This window comes from Cloeon dipterum, chromosome 2, assembly GCF_949628265.1.
Source record: "Cloeon dipterum chromosome 2, ieCloDipt1.1, whole genome shotgun sequence".
Taxonomy (NCBI): domain Eukaryota; kingdom Metazoa; phylum Arthropoda; class Insecta; order Ephemeroptera; family Baetidae; genus Cloeon; species Cloeon dipterum.
This window is the reverse complement of record NC_088787.1, coordinates 12,446,790-12,460,038: the sequence shown is the minus strand read 5'-3', so window position 1 is coordinate 12,460,038 and position 13,249 is coordinate 12,446,790. Positions and strand designations below refer to the sequence as shown.

General features: G+C 40.0%; 2 protein-coding genes across 3 annotated transcripts; both read left to right on the top strand.

Moving 5' to 3' along the window:
• The first annotated feature begins 97 nt into the window (after positions 1 to 97).
• Positions 98 to 6,122, top strand: LOC135936561 (lysosomal alpha-mannosidase-like). Of its 2 annotated transcripts, none has more exons than XM_065479420.1 (17): positions 98 to 196; positions 847 to 952; positions 1,012 to 1,087; positions 1,147 to 1,335; positions 1,392 to 1,597; positions 2,039 to 2,166; positions 2,227 to 2,360; positions 2,425 to 2,641; positions 3,323 to 3,516; positions 3,573 to 3,775; positions 3,833 to 4,035; positions 4,093 to 4,324; positions 4,383 to 4,506; positions 4,573 to 4,837; positions 5,216 to 5,455; positions 5,596 to 5,736; positions 5,790 to 6,122. In XM_065479420.1, the coding sequence occupies exons 1-17, from the start codon at positions 119 to 121 to the stop codon at positions 6,012 to 6,014; spliced, it is 2,961 nt and encodes a 986-aa protein (XP_065335492.1). In that variant the 5' UTR covers positions 98 to 118; the 3' UTR covers positions 6,015 to 6,122. The 2 variants fall into 2 exon arrangements, with proteins under 2 accessions (XP_065335492.1, XP_065335491.1); XM_065479419.1 differs by having other exon boundaries at positions 1,009 to 1,087.
• Positions 6,123 to 7,346: 1,224 nt separating this feature from the next.
• LOC135936835 (lysosomal alpha-mannosidase-like) lies at positions 7,347 to 12,814 on the top strand. Its single transcript, XM_065479808.1, has 17 exons — positions 7,347 to 7,494; positions 7,560 to 7,662; positions 7,715 to 7,778; positions 7,835 to 8,023; positions 8,129 to 8,334; positions 8,721 to 8,836; positions 8,890 to 9,023; positions 9,079 to 9,295; positions 9,344 to 9,537; positions 10,345 to 10,547; positions 10,603 to 10,811; positions 11,060 to 11,270; positions 11,325 to 11,442; positions 11,497 to 11,767; positions 12,062 to 12,301; positions 12,355 to 12,504; positions 12,567 to 12,814. The coding sequence occupies exons 1-17, from the start codon at positions 7,414 to 7,416 to the stop codon at positions 12,789 to 12,791; spliced, it is 2,931 nt and encodes a 976-aa protein (XP_065335880.1). The 5' UTR covers positions 7,347 to 7,413; the 3' UTR covers positions 12,792 to 12,814.
• Positions 12,815 to 13,249: the final 435 nt, after the last annotated feature.

The following is a 13,249-nucleotide window of genomic DNA, read 5'->3' as shown; positions in this document are numbered from 1 at the left end:
AAAAATATGCCGGGCGTGTTTATCTTCATGAAGATACCATATCTAGTGGCCTGCGGTTGCGTGTTTATATCAGCATATTTCTTATTTTCGCTTTTATTCAGTCTTGGCTGAACCGACAATGAAGTGGAAGCAACTGCTAATTTCATGTCTCTCTACACTCCATTTCGTTGCGAGTGACCCACATTGCGGATATGAGGTAGCTTGTTGGTATGGAGTGAAATTTAATTTTTTTTTATCTGAATCTATCGGTGTCTAGTTTTTGTGAGATGCATTATAATTTATAAAAGCAAGTAAGGCAGTCGTAGATCGGCCGCACGCCGCACACAATCAATGAAATATCCAGCCCTTTCATCAAACAAAACGGAATTGTCAAAATGTCAGAAAATAATCATTGATTTTTATTTTGAGATATGTTTTGAAATAATTTTAAATGCGTCTGTACTTATCTGAAAAGTGCTCCAATTTTGTGACCTGTTGTGTTAGAAATTTAAAAAATCGTCTTTTCATGCAAAGAATCAATTTTCGATTTTTAAGATTTTCTGGCTCAGAAATTTCTTGAAAAAGCTTACTCTAACCAGCATTTTCTTTAAAAAGATATATCGCGATGACTACCGCTAGCAGTGTAGCTTTTCCTCATCTCAAAATTATTTTTGACTTTTGGATTATAATAAATAATATAATAATAATGGGAAAACGTTGAAATTTATACAGTTTTTATACCAAAAATGCCATGGGTCTGAAAAACTGACTATTTTGCTCTTAGAATTTAACTAAAAAAATTAAAATACCCAACTCAGGTATTATTTATTCCGTTAATCTTTGTTAATAAATTTGCGGTTATGCCAGGCGTGTCCAAAGATCGACAAAGAGATGTTGACAGTCCATTTGGTGCCTCACACCCACGACGATGTCGGCTGGGTAAAGACGGTTGATGAGTATTTCTTCGGGACAAGTTAAAATTAAACCAACTCCGGTGGATCTAAATAATACCATTGAAACAAATTCTAGAAGACCAACGGCCTTCAGTGAGCGTGAAAACAATTATAGAGTCGGTCATCGAGCAACTTCAGATCGATCCTGGCCGAAAGTAAAAAATTATTTCAAATTTCCTGAATGAAAAAATTACATTATTCACCGCAAAATCAGGTTCATTTGGGTGGAAACGGCCTTCTTTTGGAAGTGGTGGTCTTCGCAGCAAAACGACACGCTGAAAGACGTGGTGAAAAAATTGGTATCTGCCGGGCAGCTCGAGTTCACAGGAGGAGCGTGGAGCATGAACGACGAGGCTGTCACGCACTACCAAAGCACCATCGACCAGTTCACCTGGGGCTTCAGGTTGAAGGGCTATATCTGAATTAATTTCTTTCAGGTGATTAGAACATTTTCGTCAGGCGCCTGAACGACATTTTCGGGGACTGCGGACGTCCGCACGTCGGCTGGCAGATCGATCCGTTTGGCCATTCTCGAGAAACGGCCTCTTTGATGGCTCAGATCGGTTTCGATGGACTCTTCTTCGGACGGCTGGACAAAGACGATAAGAAAAATAGGATGGATCACAAGTCCATGGAAATGATTTGGCGGGGAAGCAAGAATATCGGTAATTTTATGCACTATATCTGCGTGTGATTTTAAAATTAATTTTTTATTGTTCTCATTTATTTTAATCATTTTTTAAGAACGTGAAAATATATGGGGGCGAGAGGGAATGGTATTTCATATTTTCCCTCGCGCGCCCAAAAGGTGCTCAGGAACGAGATTTTTGGCACACCAAGGCGTTCTTTTGGAACAAAAAGTTTAATATTCTATCATCATTATAGAAGTCGAGGTATTCTCATTTATGCGAACGCCAAGAGGTCCGTTTCTCCACATTTTCCGAAAAAAAAACTGCATTTAATGTTCCCGCCAAACTTGGTTACATGAACACTTTTATTGAAATAAAAAAATATTAAAAATCAGGAAAAAACGGTAAATCTAAAAATTGAACAGAATATAAATTCCGATACGATGGATTATGAATTATTTTATCATTTTCGTATAGGGGAGGACGGGGATCTGTTCACTGGCGTTCTTTACAATCATTACAGTCCACCAAGAGGATTTTGTTTTGACGTGTGGTGCTCGGATTACATTAGTGACGAGCCTGGTAATAGCAATTACAAAGAAAAGGTTGGTTAACAGCATAGGAAAATGTGTTTGAAATTAATAAAGTTTTGCGATTTCATGCAGATTGCCTCATTCGTACAACTTGCCAAGGAGCAATCAGACAAATATTTGACAAAAAATATAATGTGGACAATGGGAATGGACTTCCACTACATGATTGCTGGCAAATGGTACAAAAACATGGATACTTTAATTAAGTGAGTTTTACAAATCCTGACTAATTTTTTTGAAGCGTAAGCAACAATTTGATTTTCCCTTCAGACATGTTAATTCAATTTCCAACGAAACGGGCATCGTCGCCGTGTATTCAACGCCGTCGTGCTACCTCCAAGCGCTTCACAATTCTAGACTAGCCTGGCCCACCAAAGACGACGACTTTTTCCCTTACGCAAGCGAGCCAGACGCCTACTGGACCGGCTTCTTTACGTCCAGGCCAAATTTGAAGAGATTTGAACGCGCGGGAAACAATCTTTTGCAGGTTTGAAGGACAGGGTTCGCAAAAACACGCATTTTTCCGGAAAACCCCACTGCATTGCAAAAAACGGTTTTTTTTGCGGGATTTTCTGCAATTTGGCGCATTTTTCCGAAACAAATGCGTTCTTATGGAAAATAAAAATTCTCATGATGGATGACCAAAAATAGGGATTTTTCAAAATCACCAAAATTAGTATTAGAGCCACTGGTTCCACCAAGAGACTGAAAATTTTAACTCTCCACGTAATTTCCCGAAATTTCAGACTCTTTTGGAGCGAAAATGGACTATTTTCGGATTAAATTCGGAAAAGTGCGGAAAAACCCAAGACTGGTGGGTTTTTCCAGCCGGTTTTTTGCGCAAAAAACCAGTGGTGCATTTTTGCGCATTGCAAAATTGGCAAACCCTGTTCACGGATCTCGTCTTTTGCAGAAATTAAAAAAATTTAGTTTTGAAAAAAGGTCTTAGCTAGCCGCGGGCGGTGCACCGCGTCAGCTGGCAAATTTTGGGGCAACCGCCAGCCGTCGGTGGAAATGGCCAGCCACCGCCGCCAGGCCAAACACCCGCCAGCCACCGCCTTAAATCTCGCGGCTGAGACCTCTAATTTTTGAATTTTCTTTAAATTCTGCTGACCGCCTTCTCAGGCAATTTGGAGATTTTTTTAATGTAGACAATAACTGTTGGAAGGTGTGCAAGCAACTGCACGTTTTGGCCGGCAGCACGGAAACGGACGGCTTGAACTCGTTGCGTGAGGCCATGGGCGTTCTGCAGCACCACGACGCAATCACAGGCACGGAAAAGCAGCACGTCGCTGAAGACTACGCTGCGATTTTGAACAAAGCCCTCGTCCAGTGCGACGGTCTCACCTCAGAATTTTTAAAGCAAGTCATTTTATTCTCAAATCTCTACTCGAATGAATTTTGGCTTTATTTCGTAGTAAATTGTCGAGAAAACGAGAAAAAGAGCCGAGTCTGGTCCTGTTTGAGAGATGTCCGCTATTGAACATGAGCGATTGTGCAGTGAGCGAAAACAAAACGACTTTCGTGGTCAAAATTTTCAACCCGCTCGCCAGGCGTGTGAGCAAATTCGTCCGATTGCCGGTCACCGGCCCTGAGCATTCGGTTTTTGACCTTTCTTCAGGTTTGCTCAACGGCATGCAGGGGAATTATCATAATTAGATAATTATTCCATTTGCAGGGAAAAAACTTGATATTCAGTACGTGCCGATTATGGACGAGGTGAATAAAATTCCTGTTGGGAAAGGGAAGGCACTATTTGAGCTCATTTTCGAGGCCAGTGATTTGCCACCCGTTGGATTTAAATCATTCCACGTAACAAAGACAGGAAGGCAAGAATTGCTGAGAAAATTAAACAATTTGGAGCACGAAATCGGAAATGAGGTAAACACAAAAAATCTTAATCGGGGGAAAGTGTTTTAAATACGTGGTCTTTTTCAGTTCGTTAAAGTTTCCTTTGACGATCGCTCCAATTTGATAAGGTCAGTGACGGTGGAAGGAAAAAACACGCCAATTAGGCAGAGAATGCTTTATTATCAATCCGGCAAAAGTGGTTACGACGATGCGGGATATCAGGGGACACGTCAGGCCTCAGGGGCCTACATTTTCAGGCCGAGAAAAAACCAGCCGTTTAAAGTCTCTAATGAACCAACCAAAATTTCAATATTCAAAGGTTATTAATATAGAGTTGAAAAAATCATTTATATAATAAAAATGCTGCCCTTTGAAAGGTCCTTTGGTGCAAGAAGCACACCAAACATTTTCTCCGTGGGCCAGTCAGGTCGTCAGGGTGTACAGGGGGCAGAAACACGTGGAAATAGACTGGCTAGTTGGCCCCATTCCCACCGCCGATGGGTTATTATAAATACCTATAATTTACTAACTCAGGAGGAAAACTTAATTCTAACATATATTCTGCAGATTCGGGAAAGAAGTGATTTCGAAGATTTCTACAAATTTGAAAACGAACGGAGAGTTCACGACCGACTCTAACAGCCGGGAGTATTTGCGACGCAGGAGAAACGTGCGAGAAACGTGGACAGCGAACATCGAGGAGCCGGTCGCTGGCAATTATTACCCAGTCACCAGCGCCATTTCCATGCAGGATGAAATTAGCACGGTGGCAATTCTAACTGACCGAGCCCAAGGAGGAGCCAGTATTGAAGACGGTAGCCTTGAGTTGATGGTAAATCTTTTTTATTTTTCTGTACGAAATTTAAAAATATCGTGAATGACTTTTACTTTGCTTCGTAGTTAACGTTTGAAAAAAAAAATAATCAAATGACACATTTTTTACTCTGAGCTTTTCGATCGTTATTGGACTATCAAATGAGCAGGAATCAAGCAAGCTATTTTAATCTTACTTGAAATCGTTTAAACCCATCTAAATTGGTTAAAAATTTAAATAACACACGTCCATGAGATGAGTTTGCTAATTTTTGCTTTTTCCAGGTCTCAATTGTGTCTAAATATTATTTTTTGTATATGTGCATATAATAATAATAATAATGACAATTCCTTTTCATTGCACACTTTTAGCAGTTAATTTCCTTGAATCTTTTAGTTGCACAGACGCCTAGTGCAAGACGATGGTTTCGGCGTGGAGGAAGTTTTGAACGAACAGCAGATGGGAGTTGGAATGGTGGCTCGGGGCCGACACATTTTACTCATTGCCCCCGTCGATTCGAACGTTACGGCACGACAGAGAGATCTGGTCCAGCGAGAAATGGTGTTGGAGCCAACTCTGTACTTCGCACCGACCAACCTTACCGCGCAAGAATGGGCAGAAAAATATCTTGTCGAGGTAGGAAAATTGATTTCTAAAATATTCATGAAATTAAGTTAGACCTATTCTTTAAGTTTAATTTAATTAAAAAAATAAAAAAAGGTTTTTTTAATTTGTTGCGTTCATATGTTTGGCTTAGGTTTTAATTTTGTTTTCAGTTTTCAGGGATCAAAACGGCTTTGCCTGAAAACGTAAATCTGCTCACCATGGAGCCGTGGAGGGGCAACTCAGTTTTGTTGAGACTCGAGAACGCCTTTGAGAAAAAAGAAGACCAATTTCCTGTCAAAGTTTCACTGACGGCAAGTAGAGCATTTTCTTTTGCGATATTTAATTAGTGCATCTCATCTTCCAGGATTTATTTGAAGCGGAGGTTGTGAGCGTTGAAGAGATGATGCTCGGAGCAAACCAGAAGGTGGGCGACAGCAAGAGGTTCAAGTGGCAGGCACAATTTGAAGGAATTGGAGACCGTGAAGGGCCCGCAAGAAAAACAGTTGGACCGTCGAATAATTTTGAGGTTATTTTGTATCCGATGCAGATTCGAACTTTTGTAGTCAGTTTGAAAACTACATCTGTTTGATGGTGAATTTAACTAAAATGTGATTTTAAATTAACCTTTGACTAGTGCTATATTTGCACCGTATTTGTATTATGACTTAGATGAGAGAATAAACAATTAATAACATTATGTAATAACTTAATTTTATAAACGAAATTTCTTTACTTTATAAAAGCTGAAATGGTTTAAGGGTGAAATTGGGTTTGCCTTTATTGTCAGAGTTTATTGTAAATTGTAATATCGATGAATTGAGGAAACAATTAGTCAGCTAATTAATGTTGTTAATTTAAGTACATTTTGAGATAGGAGATATGGGAGAAACTTCTGGAGGTTTTCAGCACCATCTTAAGTGGGGGTGAGAAGTCACAAGAGCACAGGGCGCACTAGCACAAAGTGGGGGAGAGAGTCAGAGAGAGTCAGAGCCACCACAGGTTGTTGAGAGGGTAAAATGGATGAATTAATTATTTAATAAAAAATCATTCATATTCAAAAAATTAGCAAGCACTGACCAGTGGCAATCTCCATTTTCAAAGACCGCGATATATTTTAATCTTAATAATGCAAATTTTGAACTAAGACAAATCGCATTTTCTCACCTGCGATAAATCAATGTTTGTCTCAAGCCATGAAAAGATATAAATATTTTAAGCCTTAATTTTATTTAAACATTTATAAACTCAAAATAGCTAATAATTCTTCTAAATATACACACATTACACACCTTCTCAAAATCCTTATTTGATTATAAAAAAATATATCCAAACTTTCAGAGGTCAGATTCAGTTAGTTGAATTGCTTTTAAGTGGATTGGTGGTTGAAATAAGCAGTTGAACTAGTTGTTAGTCAATTTGTTTTATAATGTGAAATAATGAAAAGAGGACTTTTCTACAATTAAAATGCCAATTTTACCAATTTCCTTCAATATTTACAGCGTTTCTAATTGGCATTTTTTGGTTCCTCTAGCTCGTTTTATGACATTTTTTGGGGAAACTCTTTAGTTCGAAATAAAATCAGATTACAAGAAGGGAGACAGTCTGTCTTCACAATTAGAAAAACATGCTAACTTTGCAGCCACTTTTCTCCAAAATTTACTCTGAGGTCAATTTTACAAAGTTCAAGCAAAGATTTTCCAAAGTTTTACAGTCACAAAATCCTCTTTGATCTACAAGTCTTTTACCTTTTCGCTATGTATTTCTTGCCACGAAAATTTGTGTCGCTTTAATTTACTCCCTCAAGAAAACCTCGACCTAAATTTTTGCAGTGAGAAAACCAAATGCACTCTGATAGTGCGCAATTAAAACTGGTATAAAAGGCGCTTGCTATCAACACGGCCTCCCACACAACCGTCTGAACACGCACCTCTACAAATTTTGAAATTTTGTCTTCGTTCGTCGTCCACGGTGGCACATCAACACAGCGAATGAGAATGAAGCACACCTTTATAATTTTTCTCTCTGCCTTAATTGTGCTCGGCAATTGTGATCCACATTGTGGATACGAGGTGAGAATTCGCTTTATTATTTCAATAATATTAATAGAACAGTGAACATTCCCACACACGTACAGGCTTGCCCGAAAATTGATCCGAAATTGTTCACTGTCCACTTGGTGCCTCACACACACGATGACGTGGGATGGGTCAGAACTGTCGATGAATATTATTACGGAGGCAATAAAAATTGAAAAGGGAAAACCGCAATTATACATGATTTAAATTACAGGAAACGGAGTTAGAGGCATTTTCGAGGGAGTTGTAAATGAATTAATGATCAATGAGACTAGAAAGTAATTGTTTTTATTATTTTATTCTAAAATTCACTGTTGGAAACCCGTTTTATTAGGTTCATTTGGGTGGAGACGGCGTACTTTTGGAAGTGGTGGTCCGAAACGAACAAAGACGATTTGAAGGAGAACGTGAAGAAATTGGTTGCCAACGGACAGTTGGAGCTGACTGGCGGCGCGTGGAGCATGAATGACGAGGCAGTAAATCACTACCAGAGCACCATCGACCAATTCACCTGGGGCTTCAGGTTTGCCTATTTTTTACCGAGTGCTACAAAAAGACAAAGGAATTAAATTGAAAAGAAAGATAAACTATTGTGAAATTCGGCAGATTGTAAGAATTAATTTTTCAGGCGCCTCTCGGACGTTTTTGGTGATTGCGGTCGTCCGCACGTCGGCTGGCAAATCGACCCCTTTGGCCACTCTCGCGAAACGGCTTCTCTGATGGCCCAACTGGGATTTGACGCACTCTTTTTTGCACGTCTTGACACAGACGACAAGGCGCACAGAATAGAGACCAAGACCATGGAAATGATTTGGCGCGGCAGCAAAAACCTTGGTACAGAAATTTTCTTCATTTTAGGGAATTTAATTCATTAAGAAATTTTTCTTAACTTTTGCTGACAAAAATTGGTGTAATTTACAATTAATTTTGAATTTCGTCCGTTTAACCGATCCTTTTGGACCGAAATCCCGATTGAAAGCCAAACTGTCAACTAAGAATAAAATTCAAAACGTAATTTTTGAAAATCTTAATCCTCCTTTTACTTCACGAGATGATTCCAAAAACTCTAAATTGCTAAATTAGTTATTAAAAGAATTGAGTTTTCCCAAATTCTTATTCCAGCTTGTCCAGCAATTTAATTGATCACGAATAAAAAATTACTCCCGTATCATCTTACGAACTAAAATTCGTTAGTCTAAAAAAATTACTTTACTTATTAGGTGAGGAATCTGATCTGTTCACCGGCGTCTTGTCTGAAGGCTACACTGCTCCTCGAGGTTTCTGCTTCGACATTTATTGTCCCGATCATGTAACCGAAGAAAACTATAAAGAAAAGGCAAATTTTTAATTTTAAATGCGATTAAAATCTGACCGCGTTTCTCCAACTAGGTGGTCCAGTTCGTTCAAATCGCCAAAAGACAAGCGGACACCTACAGATCGAACAATGTCATTTGGACCATGGGCGCCGATTTCGCTTACACTGTCGCGAAAAGGTGGTACTCAAATTTGGACGTTTTAATCCGGTAAAATTGTAAAGTCTTCATCCTTTCCTCGAGTAATTTCAAATGGTAAACGTAGACATGTAAACGAAATATCCCACGAGACGGGAGTGGCTGTCGCGTACTCGACCCCGTCGTGCTACCTGCAAGCGTTGCACGCTGAAAACCGCACTTGGCCCGTAAAGGAGGACGACTTCTTCCCTTACGCCAGCGAAAAGCACACGTACTGGACGGGATACTTCACGTCCAGACCCAATCTAAAGAAGTTCGAGCGAGACGGCAACAATCTTTTGCAGGTGAAGGGAAATTCACTTATAATTTTTTAATTTATAACAAAAATTCAGGTTTGCAAGCAAATGCACGTTATCGCGAGCAGTGGTGAAAGCGATAATTTGAACTCCCTGCGCGAGGCAATGGGTGTTTTGCAGCACCACGACGCGATCACAGGCACGGAAAAGCAGCGCGTCGCCGACGATTACGCTCGCATTTTGAGCAGGGCGATTGGTGCCTGCGACACATCCACGTCTCAGCTTTTAAAGTATTCATTTAAATGCTGACGAAATGTCACGGGTCAGAGATTTACACCATGAGTCAGTTTTTTTTAAATATAGTCTCATTTTTACACGGGATTTACGGGACAATTTTGGTAAGTATCTCATCTCCCCGTGGAGAAATTTTAAAATTAAGATGTGCTTTGGATTCCTCTCGCCGATCCCAATCGAACAAACACCATATTTGATGTCCTTGATGGGGTAACTTGCCACTAAAAAACTTGAAAAAAATTACTTTTTCACGTTTTGCAAATAATTTAAACCCCAAATCTCGGGTTCTAACAATCAGAATTTCAAAAACTACCACCAATAGACTCGTCTTGACTTCCCCTGACAAGCAGAATGATGTATCGCTTACCACCAGCCCAAATCGCTGTATTTCAACCCCCTTAAAAAAGTGAAAACCCTTATTATATAGGTCAGGAATTTTGTATCTAAACAAAATGGTTTTAAAGGGTTTCAAGGGGTGGGGTTAGGAACCCCTAAGTCATTGAGCTGTTCAGGGGAGGTCAAGATGAGTCTAAAGCTGGGTAGTTTTTTCGATTTTTTCGGGTTTTTGCAAATGTTTTCAACTCTAAATCACGGGTCCTAACCATCAGAATTGCAAAAACTGCACACAATTAGACTCGTCTCGACCACCCCCGACCAGATAAAGGGTTTACGCATCACCCCTTTCAGCCTCTTATAGTAATGATTGTGTAAATATCGTCGAGTTTGCTTGACCTCACGCCAATTTCGTCCTCCGACCCGTGACATTTCGTCTGCTTCAAATTTTCAGTAATAATTCTTTTTAGGTTGCTCACGACAAAGGTAGACTCGCAGGATAACCTTATTTTCTCGAGGTGCCCATCGTTAAATCAAAGCGAATGCTCAGTTAGTGAAGAATCCAACACTTTCGTGGTTACAATTTACAATCCGTTAGCGAAGAAAGTAAACAAATTCGTCCGCTTGCCTGTTTCTAAAGAAAATGGTTTCACTGTTACGGACCTGTCGGCAGGTTCGGATTAAGTTGAAAACGCTTTTCTATTTATTTCTATTGTGTTTTTTGTCAGGCAAAACACTGGAAGTGCAGTTCGTGCCAATTCCTCGTTCAGTGGAAGCGATTCCGGTGAGGCTCGGCAAGGCAAAGCACGAACTTATTTTTGAGGCCGTCGACCTGCCCCCTCTTGGCTTCAAAAGTTTCCACGTCAGTTATCAGGGACGAAGCAGGCGTCGCGTTTTGAGGGACACGAAAAAACAGGAAACGGATATTTCCAACGAAGTAAGGAGCTATGACTGAACAAAAAATCAAGAAAATTTCTGTCTGACCAAGCCCAATGGCTGGAATTGTCTAGGCATTTTTTAAAAGTGTCTAGGCAATGGGAGATATTTGAGTGTTTCTATAGGATCTATAACTACATGGCCACATTGGGCCTGCAGATACTCGGGCCCATGTTATCCGCTCATATAGCCTATGGGAAGTGCTGAGCAGAGGTTCATGAAAAATTTGGAATCGTTCTCATTTTTCAGATTTTGACCATTTCGTTTGACGACGAAAGCCACTTAATAGAATCAGTCAGCGTGAATGGAAAAAAGACCAAGCTTACTCAGGAGCTCATGTTTTACAAGTCAGGAAAGAGATCTGTGGGTCGCAGAGCGTCTGGAGCGTACATTTTCAGGCCTGACCCCAACACTCCATTCCCAATAGCCACAGACAAAGTCAAAATCAATTCATACAAAGGTACGTCAATATCGGAAATTCCTTTTTACATTTTAATCGTTTCCTAAATTTAAGGACCTCACGTTGAAGAGGTGCACCAAGTGTTTTCCGACTGGGCGAGTCAGATTGTGCGACTTTATAAAGGAGCTTCGCATGTTGAAATCGAATGGCTCGTCGGACCCATTCCTACAGAGTATTATAATTATTAGCATCAGAAAATGCGTTTACTTTAATTCAAATCGTGTAGTGATTACGTTGGCAAAGAGGTGATTTCGCGGTTCTCGACGAAGATAGATTCCAAGAGGAATTTCGTGACCGACTCCAACAGCCGCGAGTACCTGAACCGCACTAGGAACTTCAGGGAAACGTGGAAGGCGGACATTCTGGAGCAGGTTGCTGCGAATTACTATCCAATCACCAGTGCCATTTCCATCGAGGACGAAGAGACAAAGCTGGCCGTCTTGACCGACAGGGCGCAGGGAGGCGGCAGCATTGTAGACGGCACCCTTGAGCTGATGGTAATTAAACAGGATGGATACTGCGAAATCCCGGAAAATCCTTTTTGCCGATGCAGAAACTAATTCCTATTAGGATTTCAAATAGTGAAGACTGTTTCCCTATATATACTCTTGATATCTGAATTTATGCGTATCTCATCAAAGAGTTTCCCCAAAAAGTATCGTGAACCGTGTTGGATACATCTTGACGAAAGGAATCGAAATCCGCCAGCAAGGGCTGTATATTTTTTAATTTTAGCTTCATTTTAACATCTCGTTTGGAAATTAGACAGTCATAAATTAAATTTTTGACAGGTGCACAGACGACTTGTCAACGATGATGACTACGGTGTGAGCGAGGTGCTGAACGAGCGTCAGATGGGCGTTGGAATGTTCGCTCGAGGACGCCACCTCGTTCTTGTCGGTTCGCCAAAGTCGAATGCGACTGCTCAAGAAAGGACGTTGGTGCAGCAGGAGATGGTGTTGCCGCCAGTCCTATATTTTTCACCCACATCACTTTCTGCTGAAGAGTGGAAGGGAAAATATCGCACTGAGGTTTGGAAATTGCAGTCAATGATGTCCTGATTTTTAATTTAAAATTTATTTAGTTTTCTGGTGTGAAAATGGAGTTGCCTGAGAACGTCCATCTCCTCACTTTGGAGCCGTGGAAGGATGGGAAGATTTTGCTCCGATTTGAGCATATAATGGAGAAAAGTGATGATTTAAGACTCTCAAGAGCATCTGAATTCTCGATGCAGGTAATATTTTTGTGTACAGAAATACCGAGATATTTGTGAAAGACCTTTACTTGTACTTGTAGGATTTGTTCGAGGCAAAAGTACAAAAAGTGACAGAAATGACTCTGGGGGCCAATCAGATACTGTCATCAAGCCGAAGGTTCAAATGGAACGAAGACAAAATCACGTCTGGAACTAACAATGATCAAGATAGGACGGCCCCAGAGAGGAATATTGTTCAAAGTGCTGATAATTTCAAGGTGATCTTGTACCCGATGCAAATACGCACATTTGTTGTTGAATTCTAAATAAATACAAAAATAATGAATCAGATTAACCAGAATTAATTTTCTTCGGTGAACATATATATGTAATTAATAATTAAAAGTGAAGGAGAACATTATTTCTTAGAGCAAAAGCAGTATTATACTTTTCTATTTAAATTTTTAGAAGTGTTGAAAAGGGAGGGGTAAGCTACCCCTAAACCCCTCAACTAGTTAGGGGAGGTTGATGAAAGTCTAACATTGTTTAGTTTTTGCATTTCTGAGTTCTAGAACCCGCGATTTGGACAAAATTTGCAGAACACAAAAAAGTCGAAAATTTCATGTGTTTACGAGTTTTGAGGTGGAATTATTGGCATATAAAAAAAACACCGATCCGATATTGTCACTCAAGTTTACACATGCCCTATAGATAATGGACAACTTTTGAGCACATTTTTAGAATTCTAAAACCCTGAGCTCATTTCCAAAATTTTAATTCTAAA